Source organism: Felis catus, chromosome A1 (assembly GCF_018350175.1).
Source record: "Felis catus isolate Fca126 chromosome A1, F.catus_Fca126_mat1.0, whole genome shotgun sequence".
Lineage (NCBI taxonomy): Eukaryota > Metazoa > Chordata > Mammalia > Carnivora > Felidae > Felis > Felis catus.
This window is the reverse complement of record NC_058368.1, coordinates 26,225,891-26,247,312: the sequence shown is the minus strand read 5'-3', so window position 1 is coordinate 26,247,312 and position 21,422 is coordinate 26,225,891. Positions and strand designations below refer to the sequence as shown.

The 21,422-nt window shown below is 40.8% G+C and overlaps 1 protein-coding gene across 7 annotated transcripts in view; it reads right to left on the bottom strand.

Moving 5' to 3' along the window:
• TSC22D1 (TSC22 domain family member 1) overlaps positions 1-19,805 on the bottom strand; it is a 134,884-nt gene extending 115,079 nt beyond the window's left edge. For 2 of the 7 annotated variants that reach the window (XR_002741165.2, XR_002741163.2), the window contains exons 1-2: positions 19,288-19,794; positions 15,780-18,832 (exon numbers count right to left, since the gene is read on the bottom strand). Coding sequence is in view for 5 of the 7 variants with exons in the window: in XM_023251721.2 (XP_023107489.2) it covers positions 15,780-18,832; positions 19,288-19,497 (3,263 nt within the window). In the remaining 2 variants the exon portion in view is untranslated. Of the gene's footprint in view, positions 1-15,779; positions 18,833-19,277 lie in introns of those variants that run through there. The other 5 variants (XM_023251721.2, XM_023251725.2, XM_023251724.2 and 2 more) reach the window with 5 other exon arrangements.
• Positions 19,806-21,422: the final 1,617 nt, after the last annotated feature.

Below are 21,422 nucleotides of genomic sequence, written 5' to 3'. Positions count from 1 at the left end.
TCAACTAATTAAAGTGAGTTTTATACTTTAAAAATTATCTTCATGTAATTGGATCATGTTAAGCATTAAAAATATATATATCCTAAGTATCAACAGCTTATAGTAAAACCTCACTAAATGAGACCAATGCAAGGCTACTAATCTACTTACTGAAAGGTTCATGTCATAAAACTATCTGTATACTCACTTAGTCTTAAAAATTGGATTCCAATTAAACTAATTTTCCAAATTTGAAGTTTATTCTTCAGCAAAATTTTGGAAAATTTAATCATTTGGATTAGAAAATGTTTTCAAAATTAAGAGAGTTAGTTAGGAGAAAATAAGATTAAGAGAAAGCAATAACTAAATTAAGATTGAAAGGATCATCATTAGGAACATCAGTCACTGTACAACTCTATAATGAAGTCTATGGGGCCAAATGTCTCCATCCTCATAGGCTAAGGACCACTTTTTATGGTTGTCAGCTATCACCTCTTGCTGCATATCAGTGGGCCAAGGCAATCTCCAGAATGGTTAAGAGTACAAGCTTTGGAATCAAATCACCTAATGGAATACTTGCTCCATCATTTAGTAGTTATGCGACCAAGTTACTTAACTTGATAATATTTTACTTAAATAATACATCAGCCAATAATACAGTAAAAGAAAAAGAAATTTTAGAATCATCTGTCATACAATCCTTAAGACCCCTGCAAATTTACCATCAATCTTATATAAATTTACCAAAAAAAAAGAGCTAAAGAGGCTGACAATTCATTTATTATGTTCCTTCAGTAAGCATTAAACATACTTGTTCCTAAAAGGATTGGGGTTCAGTATCATGGTTAATTATCATGGGATTCAAGAATGAAGACAGGAAACATTAAGCTATCTAATTTGCACTTATCTCCTCATTCTGGGTCCACCCTTCCTTCCTAGGAAAACAGGTAAAGCTAATAATAAAATACAACCAGTTGTACAAACTTACAAATTCTGCTGTCATTTCAGAGAATAACTAGTAAATAATGTTTGGTAGATCCCCAATTTAGCTGAAGAACAGTTTAGGAGTCAGATCCTTTATTCCAAGATTCTACAACAACATGGAGGAGCATCAACGAACAGAAGGCATGGCTCCAAGCTGAACTCTGAAAGGGAAGTTAAGACAAACTACAGTGATAAAGTCTAAAAAGAGGAAGAAAAGGAAAAACTCAGACATTTGACGGCTTATCAGCACCTGAACAGTGGACAGCACTGCCAAAACCAGCATTTTCTCAATTCACCTCACCACCTTGCACCCAAAGCAGTACACCTGAACAAAATCCAGCAAAAAAAGGAACTTATAAAGCAGGATTTTTTCTAAAATAAATTTGCTAATAATATCACTTTCATTGCCTATCACCTTTAAGAAGTAATTTTTAAAGCATGAGTATTTCCTGAACAAAAGAGAATCCTTGTCATTGCTGAAAATACCACAACACTGCCTAAAAAACACAACCAAGAAAATAAACTTCATATTAAGCATAAACAAAAACATCCTTATGATGTAAGTAAGTGGGTTGTTACCTAACTCATAATCCTACTTTCAACTGGTGAACATTCAATACTATATGTTTCTTTGGGGTATTCTTAAATTTCTAACTCCTACTTTGCTATCAGGCTATAAGCTGCTACTTTCCCAATGTCACCTTACCTGCCTTAGAGCCCCATTTCTTTTCTTTCCCCTTCCTCCCTCATCCGCTTTAAGATGATAAAGCTAGTAAACAGTAAGACTTTAATAAAAAAAAATAGTATAAAAAAGGACCAAATCTGCTATGCAAAAATAGCCCACCCCTCCTGGGAGATGGGGCACCTACATTGCTTTATTTTTTGACAGCAATTTCAACCAATTTGGAAGTCTTTAGTCCAAAGGATTAAGTTACCAGTGTTCAACCTCTGGATTAGTGAGTGGACTGTTACCATGTGTGGACTGGGTCCTTACCTCCTTGGCGCTTCTAATGAGGCCAAGGTCACTGATTCAAACCATTATCTCAGATTGCAACTACAAAGACAATATACCTCGGTTTCCACCAGTGACAGAAAAAGGAATTACTGAGCTCCTGATACCCCATTAGGGAAGGAAACAACTAGACATCCCGAGTAAAGTCAGCAATTCCCTAAAACCCATCACTGGGACTAGGCCACTACATAGCACAAAAACTAAAAGGGGCCCTCCACTCCATGACCAATTAAATACAGACTTCTCAGTTCTGCCTTTAAGGATTTTCAAAGGTAGCTTTCATTTTCTATATTCTTGTATACAGACACCATTGCCTACCAACTTAGGCAATTTCCTATGCTCTTTTCCATAAATATTCCCTATAATTTGAGCCTTTTTGGTGTAGTTTTCTCTACTAAAATAACCTACTAATCCTCGTAGCTATCAAACTTGTCTCAAATGTCACCTCTTAAAAGGCATGTGATTTTTACTTTGATTCCCAATACTGTTTTATTCATATCTCTCATAACATATATCCTACCCTTGCCATACTTTTCCCATTTATTGAACTTCTATCCCAAGTCATTCCCTAAAATGCTTCAAGCAACCTACCAAGGTAGATATAAATACTACAAAATAAAATACATTATAAATAGGTGAAAAAACTGAAGCAAAGGACCAAAATTAGTAGGAGACTAATATATGGAGCCTGTTACCTATTATCTTTTTCTTTCATGTACATGTGTGTGTGTACACATATATGTATGTATAAACATATACTTATTCTTGAATGAATATGCTCTCCTTAAGGATAGAAACAGTGCTGTGTAAACACTTATTAAATTATATCCTTTCAAATACATAGGATATTTTGTAATCTAAGAATTTCAAAATGTCCTTTTAAAATTATATTCCTTTAGGGGCGCCTGGGTGGCGCAGTCGGTTGAGCGTCCGACTTCAGCCAGGTCACGATCTCGCGGTCCGTGAGTTCGAGCCCCGCGTCAGGCTCTGGGCTGATGGCTCAGAGCCTGGAGCCTGTTTCCGATTCTGTGTCTCCCTCTCTCTCTGCCCCTCCCCCGTTCATGCTCTCTCTCTCTCTGTCCCAAAAATAAACGTTGAAAAAAAATTAATTTAAAATTATATTCCTTTATACGTATATCCACACATATATGAACATATTCTCAAAATTTAAAAAGGCAAGTGAAGTGAAAAAAGGTACCAACATATAAAGGAATAAGTTAGTTTGATGGCACTTTAAATGTCAGTAAAATAATCAAATTACTCACATTTAGTGTCAATGACAGCACTAAGGCTTTTAACATTTCAAATAACTGCATATGCCATTTCCCTTTTTGTAGAGACATAGGAGTGCTCAGAGGGATAGGAAGAAATAATTCCTCTTCTTTCCACTGCCTGGAAGAGACTGGCAATTGAATATATGAAAAGAAAGCAGGCAAAAGTCTCTATGATCACTAATGTGTTAAGAACCAATCCTAAAATATAAGTCCACATTCACTTGGGTTTTTCACTACTAAGTATATTTGGGACACATCTGCTTTGGATTAGACACAGATGAACCCTATGAAAACATTAAATTGCCAAACATCCTACCTGAAGGTTATAACCACTTATCCTTCAGACCTTTAAAACTACAGCTATAGATAATAGCCTTTCTGGGAAATTACGCTATTTTTGTCTGTTTGTTTTTCAAAAGAAAACACGAGAAGAGAAATACATTGTTTTGAGGGAACACAGGCTAGGAAAGTGAATACAGTATTTTTATAAACTGAGAAATCTGCTAACCAAAGGACTTCTGTACTGAATCATTTTATATTGAAAATCACTATTCTTCTAATGTATTTCCTTCATGCATTAATAACAGAAAAAAAACATAATTTCCTCACTGGCCCGGCCTTTTCTGCTTCCAAGTGTACCCCACTACAATCCAAATTACAGATTTCTTTTATACTAATATAAATTAGCATAAATTGAAGGTGATTTAGTCAACAAGTGTTGAGGGCCAGATCACTCCCCAATTTAATCTTCAGTTACTTCTTTTAAGGCCAACTGTTACATTACCGATGTCCTGAATGTTTTTCTTATTTCTTCCCCTTTTTATTAATACTCTCTTGCCTGAAACGTTCTCCTTCAACCCAAAGCTTTCAAAAAGTCCACTCAAATAACTGTACAACCCTTACCCACCAAAGGTCAATTCTATCCCACCTGTAAACTTTGAATGCAATTTCCTATGTCATCTTCAAGACTAGAGTTCCAGTTAGTCTAAGAAACATTTTGTAGCACCATCTGAGAATTCACTTAGCCTCTCTGAACTTGTTCTTCCATCTATAAACCAAGAGTTGAACAAGATCACAAGATTTCCAGCTCCAAATTTCTGATTTGTTGATTTCATATTTCATGTCATTTAAAAATGTTCTTTAGCTCTTATGTTGTCATATAATTTCTCCATGTATATGTCATATACACTCTCTGAGGATAAGAACCATGTTTGATTACATCTTGTCAACACCATTACTATGGAATAATTTACATCTAGTACTTACTCAATAAATTGGTATTGAGTAACCTATCATTTGATAGGCTGGTGAAGGGGAAGCATAGAGAATCTAATATAACAGGCAAAGTAATATATCTGCGGAGAACTGAAACTTACTCCTGTATATCAGAATGGCCATGCATATAATGGTAATAGGATGGCAGAATATTTGGCAGTAATGATATCCCTATCCTGGATGTTTGGTGGGGGAGGGGCTCTGCACATGTCAACTCACTTATTCAACAAATATTTCAAAACATAACCATGAACCAGGCACTATCACATGCAGTGGGTAAAGTCTTTGTTCTCATGGAGGTTATATTCTTGAATGCAAGAACAAGAGTAGCATCCCCGCTCACACTTCCAAGATCAAAATAAGAGTTTCTGAGGACTGAACAAGATAAGAAATATCTGCAGTTGCCAATGCCCTCCAATACATGAAAGCTGACTGAGAAAACAACGGTCAGAACAGCTCCATTCTGATCACATGCTACAGAGGCCAACAGAGCACAAAGGTTGTGAAAAGCACAAACTCTGGAAGGAAACCAAACTGCCTGGATTTAAATCCCAGCTCCCACTTACTAGCTATGTGACCCTGAATAAGTTCCATAATTATCCTATGCCTCAATTTCTTCACCTGCAAAATGGGGATAATAATGGTACTTACAACCAATAAGCCTGTTCTGAGAATTAAATAAGTTGATTTATGTCAAGCGCTTAAAACAGTGTTGCACGTAAGTACTGTAATTTCCAACTCTCCTACAACTATTACCACTACTCTTACTACTAAATTGTTACAATCTATGAACAAGCTAAAACCAGTACATAATAGGTAGGTAACTCAGTATTTAATCAACAACTAAATAAATGAATCAGAGACTCAGCTTCTTCCTCTGTGAAAACTGAATAAAAGCATCCTATCAACTTTAAGACTGCTAGGACTCAAGGGGATATAATCTATTTCAAAGTACTTTGTTAAAAACACTCACCCCCAAAATCATACAAGAGTAAGGTTTTAATACTATCACCAGCAGAAATGTATCACAGCCATATCACAGCAAAAATTTAGTGCTAGATTATTTAAGTTGTAAGCTTATACCTTCAAAGCATTCCTAACTAGTTAATATGCTGGTTATTACCACGTGAATGCACACTAAGAAAGCCTAATAACCAAAGAAATTAGGTAAGTAGATGAGCTGGCAGGGAATGAAGTCTCATCACAATCAGCAGTTTTATAATCAATCCAACTAGAACTTACTCAAAAAAGGAATACTCAGACATGTACCCACAGTATTGTAAGTTCCCCAACCGGAGTGGTGAGTTAATATTACAAAAATAATCTAGGAGACCTGGAAAAATAAGATGCTATCACATCTATCTTAACTATGTGAAGTTCATAGTAACCCTTTACTCTATGGCTGCATGGAAGAGGAAGGACAATACCACCCATACCACGGTAGATCCACACCATGATCTAACCACAGTAAATCTTCTCCCCAGTCAACACCTGCTGACCGTTGCACTACAACATCACATTCCACATCTTCCCTTCTGTTTTTAATTACCCCAGCCTTAAAAGTAAAGACCTCATCTCTTAATGCTGTTTTACTCCCATTTAATACCCATAATCAATTAATTTACTGCTAATTCTGATCACTGTCAAACCTTTCTCATCTCCTTTTACATAATCCATTACTTACCTGTTCAATAATAAGTAACCGTAATGACTGTAAGTAATATAGATCAGTTAGGAACTTTAAACGAGTAATTAACTTACTACTTACTAACCTGTTTAATTTTTTTAAAATGTTCTTAATACAAACAGATGACATTTTTATAAGTTCAATGTTTATATTTTCAACAGCTGAAACTGCACCAAAGGACTTCCAACACAATACTTGGATACTATTTAAGAATCATTATACGCTGAGTAGATGAACCAGTCAAAAGTGGATAAAGAATACTGATAGTCTAACTTTGAAGTAAATCAGTTTTTCTTGGTCTTATTCCAGTTGGAAAACTTTTACTGGCATAAACAAAAGTAAATACAAAATAAGCATAAACATAAAACAAAATGCTTGTTTAAAGCAATAACTAAGCATTGCTTTTTTGGCTCAAAACACAGCAAAATAATCAATTAATTCTGATTCATCTCTATTCAAGGAGGAAACAATGGTATCACATGATCATCCATACAGAACGTATTTACCTTTCAAATATACCATAATAGTGTTTTTAAAAAGTTGTCCTTCTCTTATGCCAATTTGTTTCATTTATTCATTAAGCAAATTTTTACTAAGCATCCACCTGTTAAGCACTGAAATATACTTTGGATATATAACAGCAAATCAAACATCTCTGTCCATGAAGCTTAAAATCATCACATAATCACATATGCACAGAAAATCATTAAACTGTAATAAACACTATAAATAATCAAGGTACTATTAAAGAGTACTTACAAAGAACCTGAGTTTAGATTGTTATGTCAGAAAAGGCCTATCAAAAAGTGACAGTACACTTACTATGATGAGCACTGAGTAACACACAGAATTGCTAAATGACTATATTGTATACCTGAAACTAACACTGCATGTTACTTGTACTAGAAATAAAATAAAAATTTGTATAAAAAAGTGACAGTTAAACTTTAAGAAAGAATGGAGGGAAGGTGTCACAGGGGATGTTCAGGTTGAAGGAACAGTGTGTGCCTAACCCTAGAGGAAGAGTAAGAATGGATGGCAACTTGAGGAACTGAAAGAAGGAAACTGAAAGTCAGGGGGAAAGTGGCAAAATATGCCGGCAAGAAGCAAAAGCAAAAAGTAATTACTTTCAAAGAAATGGGAAGGCTTTAAAGGGTGTTGGGTAAGTGAGTGATCTGAACAGATTTCTATTTTAGGAATATCATTCTGACTACAAGATATATTAGACAAACCCAAGAATGTATGCAAGAGGCTAGTGAGGAAGCTACTGCAGTACTTGAAGAGGTAAATATATTGTTATCCTAGACAAGAGTTGTGGCAATGGTGGGGGAAGGGGATAAATTCAGGATATATTTTAAAGGTTATGGTAAGGATGTAGAGGGTGAGGGAAAGGGAGCTATCAAGAATGGCTCTCAAGTTTCTAAAGTGAAGAATTAGTAAGAAGTAATAATTATATTCTTAACAATAGAGAACTGAGGGTTGCTGGAGGGGTGTTAGGTGCGGGGATGGGCTAGATGGGTGATGGCATTAAGGAGAGCACTTGTTGAGATGAGCACTGGGTGTTGTACATAAGTGATGAATCACTAAATTCTGCAGAAACCATTATTACACTCTATATTAACTAGAATTTAAATAAAAATTTACAACAAGCAAAAAAGAAATAATTATTAAAATGAAGATGACAGAGCAGAAAGAAATTTGAGAAGTTAGGTAATGAAGAAAGAGAGAAGTTTATGATCTGTTGAGAGGCCTATGAGAACACATGCAGAGCTGTTTTATGAAGGCAGATAACTGGATCATTCTAACATGCAATGAGAAGTGTGGGCTAGTGGTGCGCATTCAGAAACGGATAGCATACAGGCGGTATTAAAGCCATACAGCAGATGATTACTCAGGGAAAAGGCAGTAAGTGTGAAGAGGACTCAGAAATTCAAAAGAACTCCAACACTGAATCTGAGAGAATAGGTGAATCTGAAAGAGACTGAAAAAAAGTGGCCAGAAAGGTGGGAAGAAACTGTACCAGGGGATCGCTGAAAGCAAAGGAGAATGTTTCAAGAAAGGAAAAACAAGGCTCATCTAGGCCCAATGACACTGAAAATCCAAGTTATGATTTCCAGGTCAAACTGGTGAAGAAGAAAGAGTGGAAGGAAGGACACGTAAATATATGTGAGACTAGAAAAAAAAGTCAACCTAGATTCTAAAACTAATTACATAAAGCTCTTTAAAATAATGTAAACATGCTTTAAACTGTTTTCCCCTCATGTAATTTCTTTTAATGAGCCATGAAAGCATACTCTTACCATGACATATTCAATGCTAACACCATGGTGACGCAGCAAAAACCAACCAGCAGAGCTCTAACATTGCAGCATGCTTCTAATATTGCAGCACCACAACGGGTCATGCTTTGCATAGTTTCAAATTTTTAAATTCAACTTCCTATACAAGAAACAAAATCTACTTGTTTTGCAGTTCTACAAAGACTGAATTTAAATTATTAGGAAATTAAAATGGTTTTCCTGAAAAGATAACTTTCACACGATTTTCAAAAAAAACATACTAAAATTAATTCATTTAACACTTGAATGTCTTGCATGCCAGGCACACCAGTGTGATGACTTTACACACCTTTTTTCTCACCAAGGGCTTATAGGTAAACGTCGGTATGTTCTACGGTAATTCTGTTACTGGTAGTAATACACAAATCAAAGAAGCCTGCCTATTTTCAGGTTTTCAGCCACTCTGATATATTTATGGGCATCTTGTTGGCTTTATTAGAAATACCAGAAGATTTTTAATTAGAAAAATTATTTTTATTATTAGCTGTTTTAGTATTATGTATGTAACCTGAGACAATCCCACCTCTCTAATAAACTAAGTAAGCTTCAGTTTATTCACCAGTAAAACAGAAAAAACTTAACTCACAAGGCTGTTGAATTGGCTTAACATGTTAATAAATATTAACTGAAGCTTATCCTAACATTTCTAATCACTTCTGTGAAGTGAAATACTGCGTTATATACTATTCTTATTTCTACTGGATATAAGCCAAGCAATTTGACTCTTAAAATTTATATACTCTTATAGATCAAATCTTGAAGCAATGACTTTATTAAAATTAGTATCATTTTTTACATTTAATTGTGCAGTATTCTACAGTTAAGACAGGTGCATAATGATAGTAAACACATCTATTTTATACTCCTTTTCTAAAAACACCACTAAAATTCCAAAAAAAAAAATGAATTTTTAAGATATAAAGACATAAGCCCATAAAAAATGACAGAACGGGTAAAAAGACAATAGCAACAAAAATTTGGAAGCTGGAAAGCAGATGGTTGAGTGACAAATGACTTAGCAAACACTCGAAAATCAAATCTTTAGCAAACAGTGGAGAAAGCCAAGAACAAACCCAATTTAAACTGTAAAATCCCCAAAAGACTCAGCAATTGGCAGTACCACGTACATCCGAAGTGGGATATGGGGGAGAGAGGGAGCTAAAATAAGGAAGACTGTTTAAAAGTCTGTTTAACAAGTAACCAGCCCCACTGATCCCAACTGCCCCCTCACCAATCCCAACAAAAAAACTGAAAATATGTTGTCTGGAAAATATAAAACAAAATATTCCAAGTTTCAAAAAATCAGGTACAGCTGTAGGCAAGAAAACATACTGAAAACAGGGTGATTGAAGAAATAAATATATATAGGGAAGCTGAGATTCTACCAAGACCTTTTACCCAACTCCCCTCCTATATCCCCCACAACCTGCACTTCCAGGCAAGAAAGAGCCTTCTACAGGGCATCTAACCAGCTCAGAGGAAAGGCATGAAGATACTGACATCAAAAGTGCTCCAACCACACAGCCCAGCCTGGTTACCATAAAGTAAAGCTAACAAGTCTCACTGAGGATTTCTAATTAGCATTTTACTCCCCTACTCACACACAACCACCAACAACTAAGGAAAGGCTATAGAACATGAAAGATAAAGACCAAAACAAATACAAACTAAAAAACAAACCAGGAGGACACAGGTCACACAGGGAGAAGAAATCTTTAAATAAAAAAAAAAAGTAACATTTATATATTCAGACAGCTATGAGAAAGTACAATTGTTATTAGAACAGGATACGATTTAAAAGGGGCAAAGGCAAAAAAACAAAAAGCAAAGGCTTTGGGAAATTAAATATATGGTAATATAGAAAATTTAATAGAAGTAGAGCAAAAAAGAAAATGAGATAGAAAATAGGAAAGAAAATACAAGAAAATCAGAAGTCAAAAAGGTCCATTATCCTAATAAGGAATTTAAGGAAAAAAAAAAAAAAAAAAACAGAAAATGGAAAGAAATAATTAAGACCTCATTCAAGAAAAAGTCCCAGAATTAAAAGATGTTTCCAGACTAAAAGGGCATACCAAGTACTCAGCAACACTGAGGGTAAAAAGAAACCTACCCAAGGAACCATCACTGTAAAATTTCAACACTGGAACACTGAAAACAGATTCAACCTTAAACGCTTTCAGAGAATTAAAGAATGAGAGACGGCAAGAGAGAGAAGGGTAAACAAGTCAGAAAAAAAGGAAAAACAAAACATAAATATACAGGTCACATACAATATATAAGAAATCAGAATGGCTTCAGACTTCTCAAAAGGAATATGGAAGTTAGAAAGCAATGGAGCAAAATTATAAAATAATACAATTTTACAATGTAATATTCTTTACCTAACCAAACCAAACCACCTTAAGTGTCAGGGTAAACTCAAATCATTTTTTCTTTTAAAGATTTTAGCTTTATGGAATCTCTGCACCCAACATGGGGCTCAAACTCATAATCCTGAGATCAAGAGTTGTGTGCTCTACCAACTAAACCAGTCAGGCACTCCTTAAAAAAAATTTTTTTTTTTTTTAAGTAATCTCTACCCCAATGTGGGGCTCAAACTCATGACTCTGAAATCAAGAATCTCATGCTCTACTGACTGAGCCAGCCAGACACCCCTAAAACCATTTTAAAACATCAAGTAAGCCAAGAATGAACATGACAAGGATCACTGCAAAATGAAATCCAACCACAGGAGAAAGTGAAGGGAATCCCACAATAATGGATGTGTACCAAGGTCTAGAACACAATTAGGTCCAAAATGGAGGTCAGAGGAATATAAGAGACTGCCTAAGAAAAATAAAATTGATAACACCTGATATGTCTGAACATCTCAAGAGACATTCGATGCAATGTTGAATTAGTGATAATTACAGAAAAAACTAAGCCCGGGTGGGCAGAGACATTGAACTTCAGCCAGATCACCCTATGGTAAAACAGTCAATAAGTCACACTGAGACTAGATAAGCTCTTTAGTCTCCTAAAGTGCAAGCAGATGACCAAGAATTACCAGACCTCTGAGAAAAGGCTCTATCACAAAAGGCAAAGCAAAAATGGGTAGAAAGGCATACAAAAATGGGGGAAACAGAATTTGGAAGAAACAGAAAACTTATCCTAAGTAGTATATAGAAATATATATACTATATATTCTAGTACATTATATGTACTAGATAGCTGGGATTGGGGGAAGGAGGTAGGCAAGTGCAGTACATTGTACAGGACATGAAGAGTGATATTTTATAAGAATACTAAATGATCAACAATGATGTAATCATAGCTATTCAGAGGAAAGGGTACTTGGAGGAAAGGGGATCAGCTGAGTAGGTGATAAAGTTAAATTTTCATTTTCTATCCAGAAGTTCAAAAAGCCAAAACACAAGCACAAAGTATTTTATTTAACACACACTATGTAGGGCATGTGAGTTAGACACAGTTTTAAGGGCTTTCCAAATTCATTTCCTATAACAACCCTGAGGTAGGTACTGCTATCCCCATTTATTTAAATGAGCAACATGAGGCATAGAGAGGTTAAGTAGCCCAATGTTACATAAAACTAGGTTCAAACCTAAATAGTCTTATTCCAGAATCTATGCTCCTAACCATCTAGCCATGTTACATATCGAGTAGCAATACAAGCATGTTGTTTACAACTAGGAGGTAAACATAACAATCATCTGAAAGAGATCAAAGTGACTGCTTTGGGGAATGGAAACACGGAAAGGAAGGGGGCAGGAAGCTTTTGTTTGTTTTGATAACCATGTAAATTATTTGACTCTTTAAGTTGTGGAGGTACAACCTAAATAAAATGAAAATGTACAATTTAGTACTTTTATTTTATCTAATGTTGCCATCCTCAGAAGTAGGCAAAATGAGTATTACTCCTATTTCATAGATAAGAAAACTTTCATTCCTCTTTAATAAATATTTGAGGGCCTACTATATAACATGCACTGTATTTAAAAAATAGATATCAATTCACCTCAAATAATAATGAGGTGAAAGAGGTACAAAAAGTCTTCTTATTCTTTTCTCTTCAATTTATTGCATAACTTATATGATCCTGTATCTCTAACAGCTGTGCTTAAGACAAGGGATAATATAAATTGTAAATTGTGACAGGAAAAAAGAGAAAGGTCTGCTCATTAATTTGTCCAAAAAATATTTAGTTCTTGTCTTTGAGGAACTCAGTGTCTTATGTGGAACATAATTATAATTGAATGTGTGCAGTGCGTTCCGTAGTGGAGCACTAAAAAGTGTTAAGGAAACATTCCCTGGGTGAAGCCACTGCTTCAGAGGGAACGTTTCTGAACAGAGTCTTGAAGGATGAACAGAAGTTTGACCAATTTCACACAAGAAGCTGTACTGATAGTTGCAAAACACAAAAGACTACAGACCAGTGTGGAATACCTACACCTCCATGTGCTATAAAGGTGACTTCATATCAAAGGCTAAAATAAGACATTAAGATTTTTTCAAGGAGCTTTAAAAAAAAAGATACATAATCTTAATGCCTGATCCCTGTTTCTAGGTTTTAGTGTTGCCCCGTGATCAACTGAAATCATTTTCCACATGTCTAATAAACATTTTAAATTTTAAAGTGTTAAGAGTATTATTTCAAAAGAAGACTAAAGAACAACCACCTTTCATTTGTCTTACCGCCAAAAAGTTTCACTGTTAACATGGTTTTTAAGTCATAATATTGAAATTATAATGTACCCCTTTCTCCCATGAGACAGAAATTGGTGACCAAGCCCCAGACAATGCAAGTGACATGGAAGCTATCATGGGAAGAAAAAGTAGAAAGAATTTTTTTTAACCGTTATCACTTTTCTCTTGTAGATAGTGTCAAATTTCCTTCCAAAGGCAAACTTAAATGAAACCTTTCTTTTTCCAAACTTTAGTGATAAAAGAAATAATTTGCAGTAAAACACCGTAAAGAAAATAATATGCATGTGTTCCTTTTTGACCTTTATAGGTATTTTAGGGGTGAAACATTTTAATTTTTTAGCATTTAAAGGATGCCTCTGAATCAAAAATTTTCTGGTTTTGATGACTCAACTTTGATGTTAACTAACAAAGGATCAAAAATGTAGTAAATTCGAAACAGGTAGCGTCAACTCAACTTACTTTATGCCAGTACTTGATCATACTTCTCAGTATCTCTTTTTGTCCCTTAAATTCCAAGCCTTTCTACATAATTTGTCCCTAAATGATCTTCATCTCAGTTACTATATGGAAAAATTAATTTTGTACTAAACATCTTAAATTGGGCCTCTATCCCTACAATTAAAAAACCTAACTGTAAGTAGCAACATCTGACTTTAATTGCCTGGAAAAGCAAGTTGTGGAAAGCTCTATCATGCCCTACCACCAGGGGAGAAAAAGGAGAAAGTCATGTCAGGAGACCACAAATGGTAATTAACAAAAATCATGGCAGGTTTCAATTCAAAATGTGTGGTTTTCATTTGTGCATTTCATCTGTCTTTTATTTCTCTGAATTTAGTATCCACATAATATACCTGTTTTTTTAGGGGCTTCACTCGATCATGCCTCTTAGACTCAGAAAACATTAATATTTGGGGTAAATAGTTCTTTAAAATTATGAATATTGGCAGTTACAGATAAATATTAGCATATGAAACAAACTTTTATCGATGATTATAATGACTATTAAGGAAACTATCTCCCTAAAAGAGCTCTACCTTTTAAGGACAGTTTTGTACACAAGATACAGATTACATTTGGTTCGGTAACAAGGTTTTAATTATATGATTACTGGAAAAATTACAAAAATCTTAAAAGACAAAATTTTAAATTATTTCAATTAACCATGCCTTTGCCTTACATCTGTAAAGTAACTTAAAAATGTTTATCATGAAAACCTCACTGCAACATTTGGTCTTTGTTCTTTTTCTAAAACTGTAATTCTTTTGGAATACCCTCAATTTTTCCAAAGTGAAAACCAAAAATACACATTTAGAATATAAATTTCCAATTAGCTTGGTGAAAGTTCAATCACAAAAATCTCCAACTAATACTAAAATAATTAAATATCTTTAGAGCTTATTCAGAGTTCCACAGTTAAAATGAATAGCCTTTGTCATTAACTCCTATGATACTATTTTGATCAAGGTTAGTCACAGACCAGCAAATCTGTGAAAAGAACATTCCTTTAAAATTCAACTTAGTTTAAAGCAATGTAGAATCATTAGAGATTTCACAACTTTTGCAGTCAGCTTCAAAGACACAATTGGAATCAATAGCGTATTTAAAACGTTATTTCCAATTCAAGTAAGAAAACACTAGTGGCTTAATAATGTGTTTTGACTATGTTTTTATTCTTTTTTTTTTTTTTTTTTTTTTTTTTTTTGCAACAAAGGGAACAGGTGGAGTAGATTAGCAGGGGAGCAAAGTCTTATGTTCATGCGTCTATAAATTCAACCCTCCAAGACTTTTCCTACTCTTTAAAATGGCTACCACCTTGATCTATACAAAAGAAAAAAAATGTACAGGACACTACTATCAAAGATAAATTTGGTTATTTTGACAGTGTTTACCCTCCTGCCCCCCCCAACATACTTTTTAAAATTCCCATTCCTGTTCTGTTCAAATAAAATGACCATTAAATAAGTACACAAAAGTTGGTTAATTACAGTCTGTGAGGGCAACCTATAAAACCGAGACTAGGTCATCTTTCCTACAATGTCTAAGAAAAGCACGTAACATTATCTTCCACAGACTAAGATCAAACACAGTAGAAGTGAAAAGGATTGCCCAACCTAGCAAAGGAGAATCAACCGTGGGAACCACAACCCCCACTCAAGAGATGCTCATAAGGATTTAGTAATTCAAGTGAATAGATTAAATGTTATATGGCTTAGCAAAAATTTTGTTAGTAATCTTTTCAAAAAGCATTTTATAAATAACAAAAGCCATTTGGTGCCCCTAAACCTATACTTAATATTCAATAACTACTGTCAAGTAGTTTACATATTACTTACACCCATTTGCTATCCACTCTGAAACCATTCCATAACACTCTTGCTCTAGGAAACTTACCACAAAAATGCATTTTCACATACAAAAATGGAAAAATATGTAATGCTTTCGACAAATCTTGTGCATCTATACAGCTACTAAATAAATGAACTCTGAATTTGTTGAATGTCTGCAGAAACATGGCATGATCTTACCTCTCATCCTCGCCATCCACCAGGGGTGTCGTCAGCGGTAGCACCTTCAACGGGAAAAGAGAAGCAGGGGCTGCTAGGCTGCTGCTACTCCCATCTGAAACTGCTGACATTCCCCCACTGTCACCACTGATAGTCTGAGGTAAGCCAACTAAGGAGGGTTCCGCTGGACGCCTGGCATCTTCAATTTGGCTTCCAATTGCCTGAGCTAATGATTGTGCAGTGAACTGAGTAGAACTTAGTGGTATCTGTTGTGCCAAAGGCAGATTTATGTTACTGGCTATCAAGGGAGGTTGACTAACACTTTGAACCAAATTACCATTTTGAGTGGCAGGGGTTTGTGCTATATTCTGTGGTGGAACCAAGTTTGTTGGGGCAGAAGGCATTCCAGAAGGACCAGTTGAACTAACCTGACTTGTAACAGAAATACTACTAGCAGAGGGCAAAGGACTAACTGCAGGCAACGGCTGCGAAACAACTTGAGCTACCGATTCTACTCCTTGTGGCTGGGGAGGCACAGTTAACAAGGTACTCTGGGGTGCAATGACCAATTGTTGAGGAAGGCTTGACGCACTAGTTTGAACTCCCTGATGAATAATCGCAGTTTGAGCAGGTGGAACTATTTGTGAAGATGGAGGAGCACCTTGCTGAATAACCGAAGGTGTGACTTGGGTAGAGGGCTGCTGCACTGCAGTAGGTATGTTTGCTTGTTGACCGATATTTGCAATTTGACTGCCAGTAGGTACAACAGATACTGCTGTTTGAGCCTGGCCAACAGGCTGGCCAGATGCCCCCGCAGGTTGTGCTTGGATTGCCGTGGGCTGCACTGGCAGCTGGATACTCTGTGGCTGAGCCGTAGGAATCACTGTCGCTCCTGCTCCCACTCCTGCAGAACTGGGCTGTCCGGAGGACACTGCTGTTTGAAGAATCGGCTGCTGCTGCACATACTCTGAAGGATTCTGAGCCACAGATTTACCATGGCCTGGGACCATCTGGGTAGAGACAGTCGGCTGCTGTTGTCCATACTGTAACTGTTGGGGTGGTGCTCCTGGAAGGGGAGCTTGCACTGGAGGAACCGTCTGAGAATACGGTAGTTGGGGTTGAGCCAGACTGGAAATGGAAGGCTGCTGACCTAAAGCTGAAGTTACACCAACCACACTAACAGGTGACGGCTGGATACCAGTTGCAGCGCTGATAGTGGCCTGTAGAGGTACTGGCTGAAGACCTTGCTTTTGAGGATAGCTCAGTTCTTGAGACTGTAATTGTACTTGCGTGATCTGTGACTGAGAAATACTCTGTGGAATGCTAACTGCTGAAATACTCTGGGGACCAGTGCTACTGAAATCCATCTGGGGAAGAGCCATACCTTGAAGAGCTGGTTGTTGCTGCTGCTGCACCACCACAGTAGGGGCTCCCATCTCTCCGCTTCCCACACTCTCCGTGTAGTGACTCAGTGTGCTGACACTACTGCTCACTGAACTCCCACTAGTGCTCTCCCTCTCCGAAGTCACTTCTGTCGGGTTCTGTTTTACAGTTTCCACCACTTTATTTATCGCCACACCTTCTGCAGCAGGTACAGCATTTTCTTTTTCATAGAACTCGGTGCAAGTCCATCTGCCTTTTTTAAAGGGCTCAGAACTAGAATCTAACTTCACAACTCTGAACCTTGACGTGTTAACTGTTGGTGGCTGCTGCTGACCCGAAAGGGACCCCGCAGTCATCCCTGCAGCTGCACTGGGGGCACTGTTAACAACAGCGGAGGAAGATATAGTACCATTGCCCATGCCACTCAAGATATTCACATTAACACTGCTGCTAACTCCAGGCCCAACACTCACAGTAGCAGCACTAGGAATATTGCTTGCATTTATATTAGCATTACCAAGTATGCTGCTTGTCACACTAGGATTAAAACTACCCACGGCAGTAATGGTGACATTACTCATTGTATTAGTGCCAGTAACAGAACTTATACCTATACTGCCAGTAGTACTTGGAGCACGGATATTAGTCATTACAGATGCAGGTGAGCCACCCGATGATACAGCAGAAGTTGGGGCCGCTGCTAGAACACTGTCAGAGCTTCCAGCTGCAGAGAGTTTTCTGGATACTGGACTGGAGGGTGGCCCTCCAGGAATGGATGTACTGGCCACACCAGCATGGGATGGATGGTGGTGCCCATGGTGTAGGTGGTGCCCATGATGGATGTGATGGTGGTGATGGAGGTGGTGTGGATGAGCATTCCCATTGATCACAACGTTCTGTTGTGGAAGGTGAGGCAAATGAGGCTGCGGAAGGTGGGGCTGGTTGGGAGAGACTGCCCCAGGTGTCTCAGCTTCCTGGAAGTTATTCAGAGTCTCTTCTGAGGAGCTGCGTTCAGGCTCCCCTAAGTCAGTAGCCCTGGAAAGTGACACATCAAGGATCTCGGAAGAAGACAGATCTTCCGTGTGAGACTCATCCAGGTCATCATAGCTCTCGGTGTCCTCTGCGATACTGTTGTTAGAGCTGATGCTGGCGGAGATCTGCGCCGGGGTAACGCTAGTTATCTGGAAGCCACTTTTCTTTTTCATTTGAGTTCCGCCTGGCGCAAGAGGCTGTGCCTGCAGCTGAGCCTGAGAGAGGAGGTTCAGGCTTTGTGGAGGCGGAGGCTGTGGTCCCGACGTAGAAGATGCTGCAGGAGGTGGCGGCTGGAGCAGCGACGGAGGCGGAAAATCCTCGGAAGATGTGGCACTACTACCAACGCCGGTACCTGCTGCATTGAGAGCAGAGGCGCTGCCACTACCGCTGCCCCTTCTAGGGAACATTGCCGGGTGCGCCATCTTCCTAGCACTAATGTCTGCAGCGGCCGCGGCCGCCGCGGCGGTGGACTCAGGCGGCTGGTGCATTGTGTCGGGTACCGGGGGGCGGAGGAGGCGAGTGCAATTTCCTTCTGCACCGTAATCTTTGTATTCAAGACGCCGGGGAGGAAAACGGGACCTGACGCTCCGCCCGGCGCGGTTCCTCCTTCTCCTCCTCCTCAGCCGAAGGCGCCGGCCGCTCCTGCCTTCGAGGGCGAGCTTCGGGAAGGGAGGATGAACGAGGGTGAACAGGGCGGCCAGGGACCCGAAGGGGGGACCCCTTCAGTCCTTCGCCATTCACTTTCCCCTCTAGTCTCACACCCCCCTTTATATTCCGCTTCACGTGGGGTGCGGGGCAGGAGGGAGGGGAAGACAAGGCAAGGGGGAGACAAGTGGAGGGGGTGGGAAAACCGAGAAATGCCCACCTTCTCCCGACAACTCAAAAGCCACCTCAACCCCTCCTCCCGCCGCGGCGGCGGCGGCGGCGGCGGCCGCTGCAAAACCCTCCCGGTCGCTCTGCACGAAAGCAGCGCGGAGCGAGTGTCGCCTTCCCCTCGCCACCCCCAGCGCCGCCGCCGCCGGCGAGCCCCGAGCTCAGTGTCGCTCAAACCTCCCCTCCCGGCCCCGCTGTCCCCGCTCGGCCCTCCCCCCACGCCCCTCGGACCCTTTCAAACCCCCTGGGCTCGCGGCGGCTGTTCCGTGAGCAAACGCTGGCCGCGGCTGGGGCCGGGGCGGCGAGGCTCGGAGCGGGGCGGCGGCGGGGCGCCCGGTACGGTGAGCCCAGCAACGAGGCGCGGGCGGGCGCGCAGAGACGCCGGGTCCTCGCGGAGCACGGCCGGGGCGCGGCGGCGGCACTGGCAGCGGGAGCCCAGGGACCGCTCCATCACTGGCAGCCATGGAGCCCGAGCATTTTCCTCCCTCAGGGCAGGCGCCTCGGCTCGGCACACGTCCTCGGGGAGGAAGGGGCCGGCGCCCGAGCCTCCCCGGAGGGCGGCGGGATGTGCGCTAGCGCAGAGGGGTGCGAGCTGCTCCTGTCCTCTTCCTCCTCAGCCGGCTCGTCCTCACCCTGCTGCTCCCGCGGCCCGGGCGGGAGGGGGCCGCAGGCAGCGGCGGCTCCTTTCTCGGCGGCGTTGGTGGCCAGACGGGCTGGTGCAAGCGACTGCAGCCGACGCCGTTCAAAGGAACGAGAGGTGGGGTTGGTCGGTGTCGGCAAACGGGGCGGGTGAGTGGGTGGGTGCCGAGGGAGGGCGGCGGGCGGGGAGGGGGCTGTGGTGGTTGTTACTAGTGCTCTTCTCCGGCTCCACCGTATCCCCCAGTCTCTCGCGGCAACGGGAGAGGAGGGACCAGCGCCCGAGCGCAGGAGGAGGAGGAGGGGCGACCGTCGGCGAGAGGAGGCGGCGGCGGTGGTGGCGGGGGGAGGGGGCAAGCAAAGGAGAAGGAGGGAAGATGGCGTCTGCGCATGCGCCCCGGCGCCGCAGACATAAAGCCGGGTCCGGCGAAGAAGGAGGCGGCGGGGCTTCGGGCCTTGCCGAGTGCTGGGTCTCCCGACGGAAATTGCCGAAGACTCGCGGAGGCGCCGACGCCGAGGGTGGTGGGGGTGGGGAATTTCGGCCGGGGGAGCGAATCCGGGTCGGCCAGTGAGTTGCGGCCTGAGTGGGGGGTGGGGCAGGGTGGGGGCGCGCGCAGGTTAGGTGTGTCCGCTCTGTTCTCTCACGCGGCCGGTGCGCGCGCACGCGCGCGCGGGCACGCGGCAGGGGAAGGGGCGCGGTGGGGTGGGGCCCGCGGAGGCTGCTGGAGCCTTGGGTCTCTGGCGTACGCGTCCTGGATGGTGTTCCCCCCGCCCCCCTCCCCGCCTGCGGAATGGGTAATGAGGCTTTTCTCCGCAGCAACAGCATCACGAGTTTCAGTTCCCAGGAGCCCGCCGCCACCGCCACGATACGACATGAGTCAGGCTTTCTTCCTTGGCGCGTGGCGGAGCCCTCCTCCCCCTCGCCGCACCTGGGCTCACCCCCGGCCCGCGTCGCCCGCGCCCTCTAGGCGGAGGCCCCTGTGCCGGGAGCTGCGCGGCTGTCCACGGAAAGCCGAAGTGTCTTCGAGGAGATAGGTGCTGCCTTTTGTGCAGTGTCGTTGCGGCTGCCATGCGGTCCCCCCCCCCCCTCGCCCTTCGACGAGCAGGGAGGGCCAGCCGCCAGCGGGCAGATGTTGCAGCTGTTTGCTCTTAACTACCTAAGTGCCTCCCGGGTAGGCTCTTCGCTAGAGAGGGCGTGCTTGCAGTCCATCCCTACCTGGAGGGAAGAAGCAGCCCAGCCCAGTAAACTAATTGACCTCAACAGGTGGAGCTTATCTCCAGCAGAGATGTCTTTTCGTTTAATTGTCCAGGCTATATAGCCCCCAGAGGTTTGAGTTAAAAGACAAAGTCCTAGTGGTAACACAAGTGCAGTGATAAATGAAGACTACCTTTTAGGGTTGGAAAAGGAAAAAGAGCCTACTGTGATTTCAGTTAAAAAAAAAAAAAAAAAAACCTGCCTGGTCTGAGCATAGTTCTACAAAGCAACGTTAGGTTTGATTGGAGGCAGTTTACTGGAAGTTGCTTCCCTAGCATTACACGTCAAAACATTCTAGCTCTAAACTAGAATGTACTACTAAGCGAGAATGTACTTCTCGCTCAGGAATTAGCAACAAACTGATATGGAAAACCCTAGAGAGTTTTTTTGTTTTTTGTTTTTTGTTTTTTTTTTTTTGACCTAGGCTGTTGAGCGACTAAACTTTTATGGTTAGACTTCTAATTCAGGAAATCTCACAGATTTAC